Here is a 23,597-nt window from a genome sequence, read left to right on the forward strand (position 1 = left end):
GCGAAAGCGAGTGGATGTAAAACAGCCGTTCCCGTTCATTTTCAAAACTGGGCTTGTGAAAAGTGGAAGTTCTGAGCGCATTCTCCACCAGAAAAAAAAAAAATGAAAGCATACAGTGCATGATGCAGAGTGCATAAATGTGGATCAAGCATGGCCTTTAGTATGTGGGAAGAAAACTGATTTTAGCAGTGTTTAAAACAGGGGTCAGCAACCTTTACCACCCAAAGAGCCATTTGGACCCGTTTTCCACAGCTCTGAAGATCTACGGAGCAGCCTCCAGTTCGGCCCTTCCACTCACCGTTCCTTCCAGCACTGGGAGGCGGAGGCGCCAGGCAGGGAAACCCCCTCTGCCCAACAAAGCAGGCAGTTGCCTGTGCTGTGGGGCACAGGGGGATGGCGTCTGAGGCTTGCCCAGTGCTGCCGCCTCTCATGCTGCGGGAGGCAGCGGCGCCGAGCAGGGAAACCCCCTCTGCTCCACGAAGCAGGCGGCCACCTGCTCTATGGGGCAGAGGGGGGATGGCAGCTGCAGGGATAGCAGAAGGGGGATGGCGGCTGCTCTGGAGGGACACACCCATGCTACCCTCCGACCTCCTGGGGTTGGAGGGTAGCGTGGGCATGTCCCTCCAGCCCTCCAGAGCAGCGCTGGAAGGAGAGGTGAGTGGAGGGGACGTGAAAAGCGGCGCCCTCACGCACAGAGCCGCCTCTGGTTCTGCTCCTCGGCTCACCTTTCCTTCCAGCTCTACTCTAGAGGGCTGGAGGGACACGCCCACGCTACCCTCTGACCTCCAGGCCATGTGGAGCCGCAGTATAAGGCTGAAAGAGCCGCATGCGGCTCCAGAGCCGCAGGTTGCAGACCCCTGGTTTAAAACTTTAAAACTTTTGCTGTCCCTATCCAAGGCTTCCGTACTTTGGTTTGCCTCATTTTGTCTTCTTCCCACCCGCGCACCCCCTAAGCAGAGAGCTGTAACTTGCATATTTTTTAAGGCAGAATACCGTAGAAATATCTGTACAATAATATACAGTAGAGCAGAACAAATATAGAGTTACTCTGTTAGGAATAAATAGAAAAAAAATACAGCATACTGCAGATTTGGACAGCTGCATCTGAAGGTTGAAACAAAACTCGTGTCACCATCCACAGTCTTATTCTGCTCTGCTAAAAATTCCTAAGCAGATATCATAAGTGCAAGATCCCATCACTAAAAAGGGTCTTTTTTTTGGCATGGAAATAACTTGCAGCAACAAATGCAAGAAAACACTGCTTTTCAGTCATTATAGAGGAATGCATGCCAATCACTACTAGCATCTTTGTGGATAACTACTCTCATTGATCCCTGACCTGGACAGCCCGATCTTTTCAGATCCTGGAAGTTAAGGGAGGTCAGCCTGGGTTTGTATTTGGATGGGAAACCCCCGAGGCAGTCCAGGGTCACTATGTAGAGGCAAGCAATGGCAAACTACCTCTGAACGTCTCTCAACTTGAAAACCCCAGGGTGCAAACGCCAGGTGTGGTTCAATGGCAACCCCCCTCAAAGGCCCGTCTCACTAGGAAGTACAGCCTATTGGGAGTCCCACTTGCATAAGTGAATGAAGTAGGATTTGGGCAAAAGCACTGAAGAAGTTCTTGGAAGACAGTGCCCCCTACAACATATGAACAGAAGAGCTGGAGAAGACAGCCCCTCATGCCGTTAGCCAAATCCGCAAAACTTTTTACTTTCCAAAGTGCTTTGATGCGTCAGTAAATATACTGAAAATTCCGATTATTATTTTTCAACATATACCAATTTCTCTGCTTGACAAAAAGCTTGAATTGAAAGGCAGGAATTGATGGAGACTTTGGTCTGCGAGATGTGCGCGCTAGGGCAGACGGCATTTTAATTTTTCAGAAATTCATCCCGAGCCCCAGCTTCGCATTGCGGAATCCGACATTATCTTTGGTCCCCACGGGAATCCACAGTCGTGAACTCGGCAGGATTCTCGTCTGCCCATCTTAATCTAAACCTGCGGCCAAGTGTGAAACGTTCAAGCAGCCCGGAGCCATCGTGGAATTGACAGAAGGCGAGGAAGGTGGACAAAGGATTTCTTCGACAGTCACGTAAGTGCCGGTGATAAAGCCGATCACTCCGATGGAAGCGATGAAGACGTCTTTGAGTACCATCCCCAGGTCGTCCTTGTCCTTGTAGAAAGTGAGGGTCTCGACCACTGGTGGCAAGATCAAGGCAAGCGTGCTGCTGCTCACGGCTCCGACGAACGAGATCACCAGGTCCAGGCGAGGGATCAAAATGGCGACGGCACCTGAAAGGGAGAAGGTTTCTTTTACTTTATAAAATAAATATATATATTTAGACCTGCGCAGAAGAAGGAAAGGGAACAAAACTGCAGCTCAAAACTGAAGGAAGTTGATGATGTGGAAGGGGAAGAAACCCACCGAACTACATTTGCTGAGCAGAAGCAAAAATGAGGGCAGGCCACTTCAAGAACACAGTACAAGGCAAAATCCACAGGATACAATGGTGTGCGTTTCACAGCTTGTGAAAGAACAGAGGGATATGCCAGATGAGATGGAAGGACTCTGTGTGCACACCATCAAGTCACGTTACAGACAGAACCTTTAATATCTGAACAAACCTTCGCTAGAAAGAAGTCAAAGTTATGATAAAAGTTAACCAACTGAATATTTAAAGTTCCTTGATATACGTTACACAATCAGGATCCTTTTCTCTTTCAATGCACATTAAAGGCCCCAACAGATACTCCGTTAATATTCCTTGCGGTTTTTATGAGGACCTAGATGCCAAAAGTGACGTTTGCAAAATCTCTGAAGAGTTTGGGGCAATAAGTTTCACAGCTTTTGCCAAATTTGGGCTAAGGGGGCTCAGACTGACCAGAAGAAATCACCTAATTCTAAAATAATAAGTGAACACAAATTAAAAGTAGTAGAAGAAGAGTTTGGATTTATACCCTACCTTCCTTATGAGGAGAGGAGCACCTTCCTTATGAGGAGAGGCTGCAGCGTTTGGGACTCTTTAGTTTGGAGAGGAGACGTCTGAGGGGGGATATGATTGAAGTCTATAAAATTATGCATGGGGTAGAAAATGTTGACAGAGAGAAATTTTTCTCTCTTTCTCACAATACTAGAACCAGGGGACATACATTGAAAATGCTGGGGGAAAGAATGAGGACTAATAAAAGGAAACACTTCTTCACTCAACGTGCGGTGGTGTTTGGAACATGCTGCCACAGGAGGTGGTGATGGCCACTAACCTGGATAGCTTTAAAAAGGGCTTGGACAGATTTATGGAGGAGAAGTCCATCTATGGCTACCAATCTTGATCCTCCTTGATCTGAGATTGCAAAGGCCTTTGCAGACCAGGTGCTCAGGAGCAGCAGCAGCAGCAGCAGGCCATTGCTTTCACATCCTGCATGTGAGCTCCCAAAGGCACCTGGTGGGCCACTGCGAGTAGCAGAGTGCTGGACTAGATGGACTCTGGTCTGATCCAGCAGGCTAGTTCTTATGTTCTTATGTTCTCTCCTATAAGGAGACTCAAGGTGGCTTACAAGCTCCTTTCCCTTCCTCTCCCCACAACAGACACCTTGTGAGGTAGGTGGGGCTGAAAGAGTCCTAGGAGAACTGTGACTAGCCCAAGGTCACCCAGCAGGAATGTAGGAGTGCGGAAATATATCTGGTTCACCCGATAAGCCTCTGCCACTCAAGTGGAGGCGGGCGGGCGGGGGGGGGGGGGATCAAACCTGGTTCTCCAGATTAGAATCCACCTGCACTACACCACACTGACCAGGCAAAACATATCTAGCATGTTTTAAGAGTCATATTTTGCGCACCAGTTCTGACTGTGCATCCTTTAAAAAAAAAGTTTCTTTGGCAGCAGCTACCACAACAGTACAAGAATCGTTACTGTGTGACTGAAGGTACTAATCAGCTTTAGTGGGGGGGGGGGGGAAGGGGGCATATGGTAGGGAGAAGTCGGAACTCTGCTGAAGGTGATTTATTCCGGAGACAAAATACGTGGATGGGTTTTGACAGCAACTCTAGCCCTCTATTAAGGGCTGCGTACAAAATTCCTGCTTCGATTCTGTCCGTAGCCGCACTGGGAAAAGTGAATCGGGTCACGCGGGTGCAAAGAAAACTGAACTGAGCCAACAGCGAGATTACTTTAGGTGAGCAGCCACAGTGCATACTTAACTAGGCTTGCCAAGTCTCTTCTCAGTAATGCAATTCGCCAAGTCTCCAGGGCAATTTAGAACAGTGCATTAGGTCTCGTGTAAGGCTAAGAACCTGATAAGATGTCATCTGCGTGAACAGGCGTGCAGCTGTCGTACACAACGCAGGCCAGAGTGGTCCAAGGTGGTTTCTTTTTTCAATCCCAAGCAAGGCTTAATTCGCATCCCCCCACTTCCACTTAGTTCTGTATGGGCCCCCGAGAAACTGACAACTTGAAAAATTGACAATGGAGAACTGGGGGACGCGATCCTGCCAATGTTATCTTTTTTGAATGGCTATGCTTTCGTTCACAGTCTGCTTTTGTTCATTCTAATAAATAGCATCAAATATTTTTGCATGTGTAAAGTGCTGTAATCTCACAGTAAATTTATGGCAACCCGGTATGGTTTGCAAGTTAAGAGATGGACAGAGGTGGTTTGCCATTGCCTTCCTCCCACATAGCAACCGTGGTATTCTTTGGTGGTCTCCCATTCAAGAACTAACCAGAGCCGACCCTGCTTAGCTTCTAAAATCTGACGAGATCAGACTGGCCTGGACCCTCCTCCCCCTCCCCCTCTTCCTTCTCCTTCTTCCCTTTTCCCTTCCCTTTTTCCTTGTTCCACTGTTCCCATCCATAGACAAACTTTGGTTTTTCTGCTGACATTTGTAAGTACTATGTACACTGAATGCTCTGCACACTACCCCTGTATAAGTGAACAATCCACACAACAGTGTACGCATGATTTTTGCTTGTACCCACACGCAATAATTCCTAAATTACAACAGTCAAGATATGTGCAGCTGAGGGAGAATGTGTTGTCAAGTCACAACTGACTTACGGAGACCCCCATCCACGAGGTGTTCCAGGCAAAAGATGAGAAGGTGGTTTGCCATCATCTTCCCCCATATAGCAACCCCCACCTTGGTGGTCTCCCACCCAAGTACTGACCGCAGCCAACCCTGCTTAGCTTCCACACGATTGAAATGCCACATTTTTCCTTCAAGGTGAAGGGAAAGAGATTCCACCTAAATATCTGGAAAAACTTCCTGACAGTAAAGGCTGTTCGACAGTGGAATGTACTACGACTACGACTACGACTACGACTACTACTACTACTATATTGATAGAAAAACAGTTATACACAGCAAACAAGATCAATATGCTGGATTTTATATTATATCACACGTCGGACACTTCCCAAGCATCCAGGACTGTGCGATGTATCAACGAATAATGCGTGCAGAGCCGAGTAGGGTGGCCTTTTGCAGCTGACATATGGTGATTTTGTCAGCGCCGATTGTTTTAAAGTGCCGTCCAAGGTCTTTAGGCACTGCACCCAGTGTGCCGATCACCACTGGGACCACCTTTACTGGTTTGTGCCAGAGTCTTTGTAGTTCAATCCTTTTAGTTCAATCCTATTATTATTATTATTATTATTATTATTATTATTATTATTATTATTATTATTATTATTATTATTATTATTATTATTATTATTATTATTATTATTATTATTATTATTATTAATAATAATAATAATAATAATAATAATAATAATAATAATAATAATAATAATAGATTTCACAGCTGCCAGATCTTTAGCTGGTTGTTGGCCTTCATTACAATTCGAGCCTCACCCAGAGGCCTAGGAAGTTGTAATGTATCGAAAGCTGATAGTGATAGATAGTGGCGGATCCCAGCAAGGCTGCCTTCTGAATTTGACAGATGTTAATTTTGTCAATTCGAAGATGTTTCAAGTGCTGCCCTAGTGTTTTTGGGATGGCGCCCAGTGGGCTGATTACCACTGGGACAACCTCAGCTGGTTTGTGCCATAGACGCTGAAGCTCAATTTTCAAATCGCGGTATCTAGTGACCTTCTCGTGTTCTTTTTCAATGACCCTGCTGTCACCAGGGACTGCTATGTCGATGATGGTCACTTTCTTGTCCTCGATAATGGTGATGTCTGGTGTTTTGTGTTTCAACACTTTGTCCGTTTGGATTTGAAAGTCCCACAGGATCTTGACCTTCTCATTTTCCATTACTTTCTCTGGACAATGTTCCCACCAGTTCTTAGCTGTTCTTATGCTGTAATTCCTCCTCCTCCTCCTCCTCCTCCTCCTCCTCTTCCTTATTTAAACTTTTATACCGCCCACCCTCAAAAGGCTCTGGGGTGGTGTACAACATAAACAACATAACAAACTTAACAAATAGAGCACACCCTCAAAAGGCTCTGGGGTGGTGTACAACATAACAAATTTAACAAATAAACCTAAATCAAAATACCATATAACTAGGGTTCTAAACATTAAATAATTAAAACCATTTAAAACACAGCGTACAAAATATAGCGTCCAGACAATCTAAAAAGCCCCTCTTGGGAGGAAGACAGGGAGGCCCATAGATGTACTACCTCGGAGTGTGGTGGAGCCTCCTCCTTTGGCGGTTTTGAAAGAGAGGCTGGATGGCCATCTGACAGGAGTGCTTTGATTGTGTGTTCCTGCATGGCAGGGGGTTGGACTTGATGGCCCTTGGGGTCTCGTCCAACTCTATGATTCGATGCTTCATTCATCAAGGTACTGGTTCTTGGTTCTTGTATGTGTTGACTCTGTCTTACAAAGAGTTGTACAATACAATACAATACAATATGACCTTTAAGAGGCATATACAAAGAATGGTTGTTGTGGGTTTTCCAGGCTGTCGAGTCAATATACAAAGAGTTGTACTTACATTTATAGCAACCTATGTACAGGGTCAAAGGTCAATAAGATGGCGGAAGTTGTACGTACGACAAAGCCAGCTTTTGCACTCAAGCGGGAGGGAAAAGTAAAGGCTGACAACCAAAATGAACTGAATGGTCTCCTGTTCTGCATTTTAGTCCTAGAGAACTGAATCCTTTCATCATCAAAACCAAACAAAACACAGTATGACAAACGAGGTCAAACTCTTCTGTTTTTCCCCTCCCGAAACCATCCTTCTCGCACTGTTTACAACAGTTTTATTTTACATTAAGCCAAAGATCAACCAAAACAAGAGTGTTTTAGAAAACTGCAGTACTTTATTATTTCCAGTCCACAGAATCTAGCAGCAAAGAGATAGAAAACCATTTCTCAAATACTTTCTTTCTTGCTGGCCGCCCTGAGTCCTACGGGAGATTTAGCAGGATATAAATGTCAAGAATAAATATAAATAAATAAGATGGGCAAGATACCTAAGGAAAGAAAAAGTCAGATGCTACAAATGCCGTGAAATGTCAGTTTTAGCAATCTAAACTTCAAATGTGTTTGGGATTTGACTCTTCAAAAAGAAAGGAAGAAGAAGAAGAAGAAGAAGAAGAAGAAGAAGAAGAAGAAGAAGAAGAAGAAGAAGAAGAAGAAGAAGAAGAAGAAGAAGAAGAAGAAGAAGAAGAAGAACAAGAAGAAGAAGAAGAAGAAGAAGAAGAAGAATAAGAAGAAGAAGAAGAGGAGGAGGAGGAGGAGAGGAGGAGGAGGGAGGAGGGAGGAGGAGGAGGAGGAGGAGGAGGAGGAGGAGTTTGGATTTATATCCCCCCCTTTCTCTCCTGTAGGAGACTCAAAGGGGCTGACAATCTCCTTGCCCTTCTGCCCTCACAACAAACACCCTGTGAGGTAGGTGGGGCTGAGAGAGCTCCGAAAAGCTGTGACTAGCCCAAGGTCACCCAGCTAGTATGGGAGTGCACAGGCTAATCTGAATTCCCCAGATAAGCCTCCACAACTCAAGTGGCAGAGTGGGGAATCAAACCCGGTTCCTCCAGATCAGAGTGCACCTGCTCTTAGCCACTGCTCTTAGCCATTACGCCACTGCTGCTCCCTAACCAGTCATATAATCATATAAGGTCACCTAACCAGATTTGACAGAGGAGGCATTTTGAGATTTAAGAATATGAGTTTGGTGAAGAAGAAGAAGAAGAAGAAGAAGAAGAAGAAGAAGAAGAAGAAGAAGAAGAAGAAGAAGACGACGACGAAGAAGGCGGCGACAGCAGTGATAATTTGACTGACCTACCACCACCAATGCAATTTAATTAATTTAATGGAGGGAGCGGAGGGAGGAGGGAGGGAGGAGAAGAAGAAGTAGGAGGAGGAGGAGGAGTTTGGATTTATACCCTACCTTTCTCTCTTGTAAGGAGACTCAAGGTGGCTTACAAGCTCTTTTCCCTTCCTCTCCCCACAACAGGCACCTTGTGAGGTAGGTGGGGCTGAAAGAGTCCTAAGAGAACTGTGACTGGCCCAAGGTCACCCAGCAGGAATGTAGAATGTAGGAGTGCGGAAATACATCTGGTTCATGAGATAAGCCTCTGCCACTCAGGTGGAGGAGTAGGGAATCTAACCTGGTTCTCCAGGTTAGTAAAACCACCCGCTCTTAACCAGTACATCACACTGGGAGGAACTCTAGCATTGAGAAGACTACTGCATCTCTAGACAGCTGGTTTCCAGGTAAGACTACATGTTATCAATGTATGGAAATACCAATCTAAATATATATACAATTACAAGCATTGATTACAAACAAGATCAGCAGTTCTCTTCACGTGGAAATATAAGTCAGGGAAAAATAAGCAGAGGCTACAAGTTCCTTGAAGAAGCGGTTGGGTGAAACGAGAAACTGACTCCTGTCAGGGTAGAAAATAAGCAGAAAGAAACAGAATTTAAAGAGACAACACACAGCATACTTAAATCTGTGTTCAGACTTATGTTTACTCTGACAACCATGTAAAATGTGTTATTTTATTTTGGTAGCTTTACCTCATGAATAAACATTACTCTGGTGAATAATAATAGACTGCCTGCCAATTGAAGGCATGCCAGTTTTTGCACAACCTCATTTAATGTAGCATATAATATAGCATATCGGTTGTTTCTTTCCACATTTTTCCTTAAAACTTCCAGATGGTGCCTAAAGATCTCCTAGGATTAATTTATGACTGATCTCCGGGTAGCAAAGATCAGTTCTCACGGAGAAAATGGCCACTTTGGAAGGTTAATTCTACGGCAATAAACCCACTGAAGTTTTTTCTGCACCACTACCCTCTTCAGACTCTACCCGCCCTAGAAATTATGGATATTTCCCAATCCAGATCTGGCCACCCTAAAAACAGTGCATGCATCAAAATATTTATTTAGTCCTTTTATGCTGTCCTAGAACTGAAAGAGCCCCACCTTTCTCTCCTGTAAGGAGAGACTCAAAGGGGCATATAATCTCCTTTCCCTTCCTCTCCCCACAACAAACACCCTGTGAGGTGGGTGGGGCTGACAGAGATTCAAAGAACCGTGACTAACCCAAGGTCACTCAGCTGGCATGTGTTGGACTGCACAAGCTAATCTGCTTCACTAGATACACCTCCAGAGCTCAAGTGGCAGAGTGGGGAATCAAATCTGGTTTCCCAGACTAGAGTGCACCTGCTCTTAACCACTATACCACGCTGGCTCCAGAGGCCGGATGCCCCTGATCAATTGGCTGATCTTTTATAGATCAAAATTATCTTGCATCATAGTGACCAGACGTTCCGCTTTTGGCGGGACAGTCCCGCTTTTAAGCAATTTGTCCCGCGTCCTGCAGGTTTTTTCAGATCTCCCGATTTTTGGAAGGCTGCCGCACTGCCTTCAGGGGCGCTCCCCTTTTTCTGCCCTGTCACAGGGAGGAAACAGGGGAGCGCCCCAGAAGGCAGTGTGGCAGCCTCCTGTGCATGCAAGAGTGCACTGCCTTTTGGGGGGCTCCCCGGTTTCCAGGGAGCGCCCCAGAAGGCAGTGCGACAGCCTCCCGCGCATGCGGCCGCAGGAGCGCACTGCCTTTTGGGGCGCTCCCCGGTTTCGAATCGGCCTGTCACGCCAGGGCTGGGAAATGGGGTTTCCCAGGCGAAAAGTGCAGCCTCCCGGCTAGTGCTCGCAAGACTGCCTTCTCCCGGTGACAGGGCGGGAAACCGGGGAGCGCCCCAAAAGGCAGTGTGCTCCTGTGGCCGCGTGCACACACATGTGCTGGCGTCCCGGTTAAAAAAGGTGAAAATCTGGTCACCTTATCTTACATGTATCAACACTGATGAACCCTAAAGGGACTTAGATCCAGCACAGACGGCCCCATTCAAGCGGCCAGGGGCCTGGGCGTGGTACTGCAGTCACGCTAGCCCGACAGCCCCAAGGAGGCTTCCTGGCAGTATGAAGAGGCTTAAACTGCCAAAAAGCCTCCCTGCCACCAGGAAGCCCCCACTGGGCTGAATCAACTTACGCCGCCTCTGGTGGCACACGTCTGCAACCCCACTTGCTGGCACAATGGGGCCAATTGCTTGAGAGGGAGCTGACATTACACCCGAACTACCACTGCTGTGCCTGTGGTCGGGATGGAGGCACAGGGACACTGGCACCACGTCCTTCTACTGGGGAAAGTGATGGTGGCTGCACCCCAGCAGATTCGCCCCTCCGCCAGGGCAAGTGCTTCGGGGAGGGCAGATCCACTGGCCCAGCCCTGCACCACTCCCACCAATGGATTCACAGCACAGGGCTGAGAAGCAGCAAGTCCCACCTAGAGGTCTTCCAGTAGGAGAGTTTCTTGAGAGCTTTTCTGGGCAACACAGCAGATAACATAATACAGGCAGTGGTGGGATCCAAAAATTTTAGGAACAGGTTCCCTCGCCAGCCTGCCCTCACCAAAGGGGGCAGAGGCGTACCTCGGCAAACCTGAGCCCTGGGCAAAACCTGCGTTGGATGCCCCCCACCCATGGGCAGCCACCCCACCACAACCCCAGAATTTTTTTTGCACCAGGTCATTTCTAAATCATCCTCACATTATAGAAAATGCCCCAACTCACAAATCTGAACCCAGCAATGGTGAAACACACAGGTTCTTTGATAGAGACTGGTGAGATAAAAGGTACGAAAGGCTGAGAATCAATGAATTGCAGTACCTGAAAGGGATTAACCCAGTTCAGGGAGTTACATCATCAGTCGCAATTGCTATATGGAACCTTCACGTTCAAAGGCAGTATGCCTCTCGGGGAGGCGAAGGCGTGGAGACAGAAAAGTGGACCCAATTAGTAACCCCCTCTCGGCACACACAAATAATTAGTAACCCACTCTCGGGAACTGGTGAGAACCTGCTGGATCCCACCTCTGAATACACCCTTTTTCGGCCAGTGGGTATCTTTGGAATTCTGGAGGCAACCACAGAAATAGCTCCCACAAGAAGCAAAACCAACCACCAAATGTCAGGGGGCGAGGTCCTGCGCAAATAGTAACTCTCCAACATGGCAGAAGCTATGTTTAACATTCCATTATTCTACTTCCCACCTGCAGTACAAAGTGGTACAGCCGAGGAAGGTCAGCTCCCAGCTGCTGCCCTGCTTCATCAGCCCAGGTGAACCGCTGGCGATAGAGAACAGGGCCCTCAATGCAAGAGCTGTGGCAAATTTTCTTTTCTTGCTGCGGTCCAATCAATTAAGCGGCAGCGTATGCCTCACTCAGAATCAATTTTCAGAGTGAGCCAAGTGTGAAATTTCATCAATTGTAGCAGCCGCGAAAGAAACGTGGCACCAATTTGGACACTCAGCCATCACGCCAGGGTCTGTCTGTAAGAGCTGGAATACAAAGTGTCGAGGAAGAGGAAAGATAATGAAGAACACCACCTTCTCTCCTAATGCAGGAGGAAGTCAACGTTGCTTAAGAAAGAAGCACTGTTAAGATTCTTACTGCCCATCATGAGAAGCATTCAAAAGAAGTGCAAACCATTTCAAAGGGTTCATTTGGCCTTCTTGCAGAAGAGATAACTTCCAAACTGAAGAAGAAGAAGAAGAAGAAGAAGAAGAAGAAGAAGAAGAAGAAGAAGAAGAAGAAGAAGAAGAAGAAGAAGAAGAAGAAGAAGAAGAAGAAGAAGAAGAAGAAGAAGAAGAAGAAGAAGAAGAGGAAGAGGAGGAAGAGGAAGAGGAGGAGGAGGAAGAGGAAGAAGAGGAGGAAGAAGAGGAGGAAGAAGAGGAGGAGGAGGAGGAGTAGTTTAGATTTATATCCCCCCTTTCTCTCCTGTAGGAGACTCAGGGCTAACAATCTCCTTGCCCTTCCCCCCTCACAACAAACACCCTGTGAGGTAGGTGGGGCTGAGAGAGCTCCGAGAAGCTGTGACTAGGCCAAGGTCACCCAGCTGGCGTGTGTGGGAGCGCACAGGCTAATCTGAATTCCCCAGATAAGCCTCCACAGCTTAGGCGGCAGAGCGGAGAATCAAACCCGGTTCCTCCAGATTAGATACACGAGCTCTTAACCTCCTACGCCACTGCTGCTTCTACCATATTTTCTGCAGGGGGAACCTATTGTGTTGTTGAGGAGTGTATCAAAGGACAGCTGTGGCTCAGGGGTAAGAGCATCTGCTTGGTATATAAAAGGTCCCATGTTCAATCCCGGGCATCGTCAGTTAAAAAGGATCAGGTAACAGATTATATGACAGACATCTCTCTGAGATTCCACAACCCTTCCCCTCCACTGTCAAGCAGTAGCGTAAAGGATCCGTTGTTTCAAATACAAAATATAATCAATTACTTGAATGTGGAATAAATAGTTTTACACCTTTTTGTCCCCACCCATCTTTGGTTTGGCTCTGAGGGTTCACAGTTACTTTGTGGTAAAATACCGTTTTGTCAATTGGCCTTTATTCACCCACAGCAAGGGCAAGTTTCTGTTTGCTTTCATTCTCTCCTCTGTACAACAGAACCAAGAGATTCAAATACTCACGTGGCCTGACAGGAGGTTTTTTGCAAGAGGAAATAGAATTAAGGACTGCCAATCACTTTGCTGCCTGAAGTTATTAGTATCCGTTTCCATGTACAGTCTGACTTCAGAGTTTCTTTTTTGACCACAGATCTATTTTTGTTTATTCCAGGAGTGCATGATGGATGGGAGTTTCTCAAAAGTTAGATTGTGAAGGCACAATTTCAAATCGTTCCAATGAAGCGGAAAAATGGGAAGGTGTCTAAGGAAACCAGGATGGATGTCTAAAGAACTTTCAACTGAGCTAACATTTGAAAGATTTTACTGAAAGCTAAGATTTGGGAGCAGCAGTGGCGTAGTTGGTTAAGAGCAGGTGCATTCTAATCTGGAGGAACCAGGTTTGATTCCCTGCTCAGCCGCCTGAGCTGTGGAGGCTTATCTGGGGAATTCAGATTAGCCTGTGCACGCCCACTAACACCACCTGGGTGACCTTGGGCTAGTTACAGCTTTCAGGAGCTCTCTCAGCCGCACCTACCTCACAGGGTGTTTGTTGTGAGGGCGGAAGGGCAAGGGTTTGTCAGCCCCTTTGAGTCTCCTTACAGGAGAGAAAGGGGGGATATAAATCCAAACTCCTCCTCCTCCTCCTCCTCCTCCTCCTCCTCCTCCTCTTCTTCTTCTTCTTCTACTACTACTACTACTACTACTACTACTACTACTACTACTACTACTACGACTACTACTACGACTACTATGACTACTACTACAACTACTACTACTAAAAGGGACATGTATGAGAAATTTTAAAAAGGGGAATCACCCAAGAGGAATTCAAACAAATAGCAAGGACATTTAGGGAAAAAGTCAGAAAAGCTAAGGCTCAGAATGAGCTCAGGCTTGCCAGAGAGGTTAAAAACAATTTTAAAGGATTTTTTTGGTTATGTCCGTAGCAAAAGAAAGAAAAGGCTAAGACAGGGTCACTGTGCGGAGAAGATGGCAAAGGCTCACCGAGAAAAGGCAGAACACCTTCTCTGCCTTGGTTTTTTTCCCAAAAGGGGAAGAGTTCAACCGGGGGGGAAATGGAACAGAAGATGTGGTAGGGGAAATTCAGCACAGAAAAAAAGAGTTAGTACAGGAATACCTGGCTACTTCAAATGAACTTAAATTTGCAGGACCTGATGAACCACATCCCATGGTGTTAAAGGAACCTGCAGAAGTAATCTCAGAACTGCTTGATGTAATCTTTGAGACCTGGAGAACAGGAGAAGTCCCAGAAGAATGGAGGAAGGCTAATGTTGCCTCCTTCTTCATGAAGGGGGAAAAAGAGGACCCAAACAATTATTACTCAGTCAGCCTGACATCAATACCAAGAAATATTCTAAAGCAGATCATTAAACAGGCAGTCTATAAGCACTTAAAAGGGAACACAATGATCACTACGAGTCAACATGGCTTTCTCAAAAACTCAAGGTGGCTTACAAGCTCCTTTCCCTTCCCCTCCTCACAACAGACACCTTGTGAGGCAGGTGGGGCTGAGTTCCAAAAAACTGTGAATAGCCCAAGGTCACCCAGCAGGAATGTAGGAGTGCGGAAACACACATGGCTCACCAGATAAGCCTCTGCCACTCATGTGGAGGAGTAGGGAATCAAACCTGGTTCTCCAGATTAGAATCCACCTGCTCTTAACCACTACACCACGCTGGCTCCTTATGCAATAGTGCCACTTCTCTTCCAAACGTGCTTTCCAAAATCCATGTTTTGTCATGCTAGTCGGTGGAAACTGCTGTCAAGTCACAGATGATTTATGTCAACCTTACAGGGTTTTCAAGACAACATTTGCAAGTGGTTTGCCATTGCCTACCTCCCCATAGGCTGAGAGATTCAAGGCCATGGTGGAAGAGTGGGGAATCTAACCCTATCTCCAGATTAGAGTCTGCCAATCTTAACCACTAGACGATGCTAGCTCTCTTCATGCTAATTACCAGATCATAAAAAACATCTGGCTATACAGCATTGTTGCCTACCCTTAGTTCTTGGGACGCTGCTGAAATCACAGAATCATAGAGTTGGAAGAGACCCCCAAGGGCCATCAAGTCCAACCCCCTGCCATGCAGGAACAAATAATCAAAGCATTCCTGACAAGTGGCCATCCAGCCTCTTTTTCAAAGCCTCCAAAGAAGGAGACTCCACCACACTCCAAGGTAGTGCATTCCACTGTCGAACAGCCCCCACTGTCAGGATGTCTTTCCTGATGTTCAGGTGGAATCAATTTTCCTTCCCCTTGAACCAATTACTCCTGGTCCTAGTCTCTGGAGCAGCTCAAAACAAGCTTGCTCCCTCACCAACATGACATCCCTTCAAGTATCTAAACAGGGCTATCATGTCACCAATTAACCTTCTCTTCACCAAACTAAACATCCCCAGCTCCCTAAGTCTCTCCTTGTAGGGCATGGATTCCAGACCTTTTGCCATTTTGGTGGCCCTCCTCTGGACCCATTCCAGCTTGCCAATCTCTCTCTTGAATTGCACTGCCCAGAACTGCACACAATATTCCAGGTGAATGATCACTGCAAAGTGGGTAAAAAAAAACTAGACAGGATTAGACCGATTTCCACAAAGAGGACTGAACGTTGTAGACCTGGAGGAATCTGGGGCCCCTGCTTTAAAGTCCCATCAATGTCTCGCCAAAGTTCAGATTTCTATGTCACGTCGCCCCCCCCTGCCCCCCCCCCCGTGCCAAATGATAAATTAGTCTGGCGACCTGCTCTGAAAAGAGACGGCTCTTCCCTTCTTTCTCAAATCTCTTCCTGACAGCATTAACATTGAGGAGTAATTATACAGCTAGTGCCCTGAAGGAAGAACTAGCTCAACCAGAACTGGGCAGGCACAAAACAACAACAACAACAACAACAAATTTTCATGCATATCCAAACAAAATTTTACCTTCCGGGTATTATTAATAAAAGCATCCATACATGACAATTTAACGAAAACTTTCACAGCATAGGCTCGTTTTGCAACAAGAGCTTCCAAACTAATGTGGGAACATCACCTACATCAGTGGTGGCGAACCTTTTCGAGACCGAGTGCCCAAACTGCAACCCAAAACCCACTTATTTATCACAAAGTGCCAACACAGCAGTTTAGCCAGAATACTGAGGTTTTAGTTTAGGAAAAAACGGTTGGCTCCGAGGCATGCGTTACTCGGGAGTAAGCTTGGTGGTAGTCGGTGGCTTTGCTTTGAAGCAACCGTGCAACTCTTCCAACGGGTGAATCACGACCCTGGGAGTATTTACTCGGAAGCGAGCCCCATTGCCAGCAACCGAGCTTACTCCCAGGTAAAGGATCGCGCTTCAGTTCTTTGCATGAAAATCAGTGGGGTTTAACAGCGCTTAACAGGGTTACCTACACTGCTTCCCCAAAACTAGGTCTTAGGTTTAATGCTAATAATCAAGCCCAGTGGCCCAGGCCAGCCTAGATGTGTGTGTGTGGGGGGGGAGGTTACTCTGTTTGCTCGTGCCCAAAGAGAGGGATCTGAGTGCCACCTCTGGCACCCGTGCCATAGGATCACCATCACTGGCCTACATGTTTTTCCGCAGGCGCTTGAACTTTGTGCGCGTGCTTAGTGCCCTCACGTCCCTTCCGTGGTGATACCATTAACCAATGTCCTCTAAGATGTCTGGTCGTAAACAGCCTTGCTCAGGTGGCGATGGGGGAGAAGCTTGACGAGGAATGAATATAATCCAAAGGCACTAATTGATGAGAGCAGCAGGCAGCAACAATTAGTCGGGTGCGGGAAGGAAAGAGTGAACTGTCTCCTAAGTGCACCCTTCTCGGAAATGCTGAAGCCGCACCACAGAACTGCCCACGTTTCAAACCAAAACGTGAAAAGCACTCGGAGAAAGCAAAATAGCTGGTCTGAATTGCCAAGAGGACAGGTAGACGCTGAAGATGCCTTAAAGCTTTTGCCTAGCATTTCATGCTGCCTAAATAGCTTCCCTACAGACCGCTTCCCCCTTCTGCAAGGCTAAAGTAAACACATGGAACTGAGCTGTGAATGCAAAGTGAGTCCCAGGATCCACGGCCACTCCAATGGGCTCGCAATCCACAATGCTCTCAAAAATGCAAGTGTCGTTATTACATACACTCCTGTGGCACGAAGCCTTTCAAGAGGATAGTATGAAGTGAAGTTAGCAAAGTTTTCAAGGCTGCTGGCAGTTTACCAGGCCCTCTCAAAGCAGATGAGGATTCACCTGACTTAAAAAGGGAACCAGGTGAATATAACAAGTCAAGAGACACTTCACGCTTAGTGTGGAAGCAATTCAGTACTTTCCTCTTTAATAAAACACTCTCTCTTTAATAAAACACCTCTCAAGTATCAAGGGAATTGTTTGATTCATACATGTTTTGTGTACTTTTGTATGGTGGAAGGTTTTGCGTTTATATTGTTCTAGATTATTAAGGCACCTTAATTGCTTTTTCACTTCACTAAGTAAATGGTTTAGCTCAGGGGTCTGCAACCTGCGGCTCTACGGATATCCATGGACTACAATTCCCATCATGGCCAATTGGCCATGCTGGCAGGGGCTGATGGGATTTGTAGTCCATGAACATCTGGAGAGCCGCAGGTTGCAGACCCCTGGTTTAGCTCAACACAGGAGTGTTGTTGTATGTGTGTCGATGATAATAGTAGTAGGACTGGCGGTGGTTTCATATTTATAATTGCTGGTGACCTTGGGCCAGTCACACACTGTCAGCCTAACCTACCTCACGGGATTAGAACATAAGAACTAGCCTGCTGGATCAAACCAGAGTACATCTAGTCCAGCACTCTGCTACTCGCAGTGGCCCACCAGGTGCCTTTGGGAGCTCACGTGCAGGATGTGAAAGCAATGGCCTTCTGCTGCTGCTGCTCCTGAGCACCTGGTCTGCTAAGGCATTTGCAATCTCAGATCAAGGAGGATCAAGATTGGGAGCCACAGATCAACTTCTCCTCCATAAATCTGTCCAAGCCCTTTTTAAAGCTATCCAGATTAGTGGCCATCACCACCTCCTGTGGCAGCATATTCCAAACACCAATCACACATTGCGTGAAGAAGTGTTTCCTTTTATTAGTCCTAATTCTTCCCCCCAGCATTTTCAATGAATGCCCCCTGGTTCTAGTATTGTGAGAAAGAGAGAAAAAATTTTCTCTGTCAACATTTTCTACCCCATGCATAATTTTATAGACTTCAATCATATCCCCCCTCAGACGTCTCCTCTCCAAACTAAAGAGTCCCAAACGCTGCAGCCTCTCCTCATAAGGAAGGTGCGCCAGTCCCTCAATCATCCTCGTTGCCCTTCTCTGCAATTTTTCTATCTCTTCAATATCCTTTTTGAGATGTGGCGACCAGAACTAGACACAGCACTCCAAGTGCGGTCGCACCACGGCTTTATATAAGGGCATGACAATCCTTGCAGTTTTATTATCAACTCCTTTCCTAATTATCCCTAATTATCCTTTCCTAATTATCTCCTTTCCTAATTATCCCCTAAGATTGTTGTGAGGACAAATGGAAAAGAACAATGTAAGCCAGTGGGCCCTCACTGGGGAGAAAGGCGAGACATAAATGAAGCAAATAAAGATTACACGATGATGGGAGTGTTCCTGTTTAGCTGGCATACAGCATGGATGCTACATGTAACCCAGTAGTATGGACATATGCCCTCTAAAGGCCTATGCTGGTCCCAGCCACAGGACCAGCCAACTGGTCCCAGCCACAGAAGAATGTCTATTAACAGTCCCCCATTCTGAGTGCCAGCTAGGGTAGGGAAACATCTGGAGATGGTGGTGGAACCTGAAGAAAGCAGAGTTTGGGAGGGACTTCAGTGGGGTTTAATGCCATAGAGTCCACCTTCCAGAGTGGCCATTTTCTCCTGGTGAACTAATCTCTATTGCCCAGAGATGAGTCGTAATCCCAGAAGATCTCCAACTACCACCTGGAGACTGGCAACCCTCCAATGGGCTACGGCGCTGAGCTTGAAAGACAGCCATCTTGCTGGGGTTCAAGGAGAATTAGGTTCATATGTTGCACTGAAATATGGATTTGAATATTAGGAGACCAGTGTAGTGATTAAGGGTTTGGACTAAGATCTGGGAAACCCAGCTCTGAGGCCTCACCTGCACCATGGAAGGTTGCTGAGTGACCATGGGCCACTCATATACTTCAGCCCTGACCCTGGCTAGCATTTGGATGGCAGACCTCCAAGCAATACCGGGGTGTGATGGGGATGAAGGCAATGGCAAACCACCTCCCAACGTCTCATGTCTTGAAACCCCACTAGGGGTCGCCAAAAGTCAACTGTGACTTGACAGCAAAAAAAAAAGGGGGGGGGAGACAGAGGGCTCTATATTCCCCCAAATGCACACTGCTCTTTACAGCTCTGCACAAGGGGAGTCAAAGCCTGATAGTTCAGATCAGCCTGAGCTTGTCAGAGATCAGAAGCTAAGCACAATCATCCATGGTCACCAGAATCATAGAATCGTAGAGTTGGAAGAGACCATAAGGACCATCAAGTCCAACCCCCTGCAACGCAGGAACACACAATCAAAGCACTCCCGACATATGCTGATCCAGCCTTTGTTTAAAAACCTCCAAAGAAGGAGACTCCACCACTCTCCGAGGCAGTGAATTCCACTGTCGAACAGCCCTGACGATCAGGAAGTTCTTCCTAATGTTTAGGTGGTATCTATTTTCCTTCACCTTGAATCCATTACTTTGTGTCCTGGTCTCTGAGGCAGCAGAAAATAAGCGTGCTCCCTCTTCAACATGACATCCCTTCAAATATTTAAACATGGTTATCGTGTCACCCCTTAACCTACACTTCTCCAGACTAAACATCCCCAGCTCCCTAAACCTCTCTTCATATGGAATGGACTCCAGCAGTGGCGTAGGAGGTTAAGAGTTCATGTATCTAATCTGGAGGAACCGGGTTTGATTCCCAGCTCTGCCGCCTGAGCTGTGGAAGCTTATCTGGGGAATTCAGATTAGTCTGTACACTCCCACACACGCCAGCTGGGTGACCTTGGGCTAGTCACAGCTTCTCGGAGCTCTCTCAGCCCCACCTACCTCACAGGGTGTTTGTTGTGAGGGGGGAAGGACAAGGAGATTGTAAGCCCCTTTGAGTCTCCTGCAGGAGAGAAAGGGGGGATATAAATCCAAACTCTTCTTCTTCTTCTACCATTTCGGTTGCCCTCCTCTGGCCCCGCTCCTGAACTGTATTCCAGGTGAGGCCTAACCAATGCAGAATAAAGAGGTACAATTACATCCCTCGATCTTGACACTATACTCCTATTGATACAACCCAAAATCGCACTGGCTTTCTTGGCCGCCACATCACACTGCTGACTCATATTTAGTGTATGGTCTACTAAGACTCCCAGTAAGACTCTACTTGGATGGGAGGCCACCAAGGAAAACTGGAGTGGCTATGCAGAGAAAGGCAATGGCAAACCACCTCTACTTCTCTCTTACCTTGAAAACTCCGTGAGGAATCATCGTCAGTCAGCTGCAACTTGATGGCACTTAATTATAGCATATTACTTTATTTGAATTTTACTTTATTTGAGTTTCTACTCTGCTCTACACCATCTAAAGGGAAGTATTGAAGGAGGTCAAGATCTCAACTGGTGGCCCCATCCCAAGCTTTGCATTCTCATGATTAGTGAGAAAACTACATGCAGACCATTTATGCATTTGTTCTGCCCGTGTCCTCTGTTTAGGATTTAGCAATGTATGCAATGCTACACTTTTAACAATAATTCCCTTTATTTTTTTTTCAAACAAATATAATTAAACCCAGTTTTAGAAATGAAGCTGCAAGTTGGTGCACTCTAACGTTTTTTTAAGTATCCCTTGGTTTTTGTTCGTTGGGAAAATGAAATTGAGAAACAGAAAACCGTTGGACTCAGTGTAAAAAAAAAACCATACTTAAGTTTTATAATCTGGGCTTAGAAACAATATGTAGACTGTAGTATCATCCAGCAAAAATGGAAGAAATTCAATTTGCCACTAGAAGCTCAGAAAATAAAAGACCCTGTATTACAATTTAGGAGTAGTGATTAAATTCAAATATTTGGGTAAAATTTAGCATGGATTCCCTGTTCTCACAGAGAATAGGGTGGCCATTCCAAAAACACTGGCCCAGATATAAACTCTGCTCAACACCAAGGGGCCTGCCCCCATGTAAGCATGCATAGGATCGGACTGCTAAGCAAAGATAAGATTAGTTACAAATTCCTATTTGATCCACACTCTGCTTCATCCCATTAATTCATACCTTCATTGACATTAACACGTTCCATATGTGTCCAGCGTGGTATAGTGGTTAAGAGCAGGTGGATTCTAATCTGAAGAACTGGGTTTGATTCCCCACTCCTCCACCTGAGTGGCAGAGGCTTATCTGGTGAACCAGATGTGTTTCCACACTCCTACATTCCTGCTGGGTGACCTTGGGCTAGTCACTGTTCTTCGGAACTCTCTCAGCCCCACCTGTCTCACAAGGTGTCTGTTGTGGGGAGCTTGCAAGCCACCCTGTCTCCTTATAGGAGAGAAAGGTGGGGTACAAATCCAAACTCCTCCTCCTCCTCCTCCTCCTCCTCCTCCTCCTCCTCCTCCTCGGCAAGTAGAAGAAAGGGAGCTCTGAAGCAATACTGCACAAAGGCCTTCCAACCAAACAACTTGTATCAAGAATTGTATTCTCTTTGTTGTCGTTTCCACAATATAATGATTAACACAATGTGAAGTACAGCAAGTCATCCATTGGTACAAAATTCTCTTTTTAGTTCCTCACCAATTTTCTTCTTCATGTCAAGGTGACTTTGAAAGTTTCGTTAGGTGAAGGGAGCACTGATAAGTCATGAACGTCTCTGAGCCCTCCGGAGGAAGGAGGCTAATAAATCCAATGAATAAATAAAAATAAAATGAATAAATAAATATCACTTTTTTCAACCTGCACTTCTATCCAAAGTAGTTTGGTAGAGGAGTTTATACGCACAGAACCAGTCGCAGACAGAGAAGCACAAATTTGTCATTTACTGGAAATGTCTTAAAGGACAAACTAAATTGTTTTTTAAAGGGGAAGCACAGAAATGCCTTTTTAATTAGCTCTTTTAAGTCAAATCAAACCACCAACCGATTCACAATAGCAGAAAATGACACGAAACACACACATAAGAATAAGATCTATCAGTCATAATGTCTACCAAAGCCAATTCTAGGAAATGCCTATCCTTTATTCCAACTTCAAACACTAGCATTTCTCTTGTCTAATTTAACAAAGCCTCATCTTTTCAGAAAGGCTTCGTTTCAAGGATAAACATCAGGGATAAAAAACATCAAGAATATCAGGGATACAAAAGTTAAAGTTTCGCAACTGATGAGGAGGGAAATAAATTAAATTAATTAAAAACTCGAGTTGCTAGATGAAGTTTAGGTAGGAAGAAATGTTTCCGTTTCAGTGAGGTTTTAATAAGGTTTCCAAACAGTTCTCTTTGCAGCTGAATTTGGTCATTTACATAGGACAGTGGTGCCGAACCTTTTCGAGACCGAGTGCACAAATTGCAACCCAAAACCCACTTATTTATCACAAAGTGCCAACACGGCAATTTAACCTGAATACTGAGGTTTAAGTTTAGAAAAAACGGCTCTGAGGCGTGTGTTACTCAGGAGTAAGCTTTGTGGTAGTCGGTGGCTTTGCTTTGAAGCAACCGTGCAACTCTTCCAACGGGTGAATCACGACCCTAGGAGGGTTTACTCAGAAGCAAGCCCCATTGCCAGCAACCGAGCTTACTCCCAAGTAAAGGGATGCAGCGACTTTAGTTCTTAGCAGATAGCAAAATCAATGGGGCTTAATACAGCACTTAACAGGGTTACCTACACTGCTTCCCAAAACTAGGTCTTAGGTTTAATACCTAATAATCGAGTCCAGCCTGTTTTGCCCAGGCCAGCCTATAGATGCAAGCTGGGAGGGAAGCTGACTCTCTGTTTTACCCCATGCCCACAGAGAGGGCTCTGAGTGCCACTTCTGGCACCCGTGCCATAGGTTCGCCACCACTGACATAGGACTACAAACCTGGCGTCATGATGGTGCCGTTGGGGGAGGGGGAAATTTGCTTTCGCTTTTGCAGGTGCAGTGTTATCACTTCTAGCTGTGGCCTTGGAGTTCTGCGGCTGAGACGAGACTCCAGGCTGGACAATGTCTGCTTCTCATGTGGGGGTGGGGATCTCACCCTCATATTATCAAGTGTTTAGCGTGTTTTTTGCCAGAACTCTCTTCTTATGTTCCTGACATGCCTGCAACAAAAGCCTTGAACCAATCAAGTGAATTATTGTCTGAACGGGGAATCTGCCACCTGGCCGTGATCCATGGAGCCATCTCCCATTTTCATACAAAATCATGTAAGAAGAAGAAGAAGAAGAAGAGTTTGGATTTATATCCGCCCTTTCTCTCCTGCAGGAAACTCAAAGGGGCTCACGATCTCCTTGCCCTTCCCCCCTCACAACAAACACCCTGTGAGGTGGGTGGGGCTGAGAGAGCTCCGAGAAGCTGTGACTAGTGCCCAAGGTCACCCAGCTGGCGTGTGTGGGAGTGTACAGGCTAATCTGAATTCCCCAGATAAGCTTCCACAGCTCAGGCGGCACAG

General features: G+C 46.1%; 1 protein-coding gene across 2 annotated transcripts in view; it reads right to left on the minus strand.

The window, feature by feature from the left end:
* Positions 1-845: 845 nt before the first annotated feature.
* The window catches only part of SLC36A4 (solute carrier family 36 member 4), a 79,607-nt gene continuing 56,855 nt past the window's right edge, over positions 846-23,597 (minus strand). For both annotated transcript variants that reach the window (XM_048492432.1, XM_048492433.1), the window contains one exon: positions 846-2,295. In XM_048492432.1, the coding sequence (XP_048348389.1) occupies positions 1,991-2,295 (305 nt within the window). In that variant the 3' untranslated portion in view covers positions 846-1,990. The remainder of the gene's footprint in view (positions 2,296-23,597) is intronic.

The sequence above is a fragment of the Sphaerodactylus townsendi genome, linkage group LG04 (genome assembly GCF_021028975.2).
Source record: "Sphaerodactylus townsendi isolate TG3544 linkage group LG04, MPM_Stown_v2.3, whole genome shotgun sequence".
NCBI classification, from domain to species: Eukaryota; Metazoa; Chordata; class Lepidosauria; order Squamata; family Sphaerodactylidae; genus Sphaerodactylus; species Sphaerodactylus townsendi.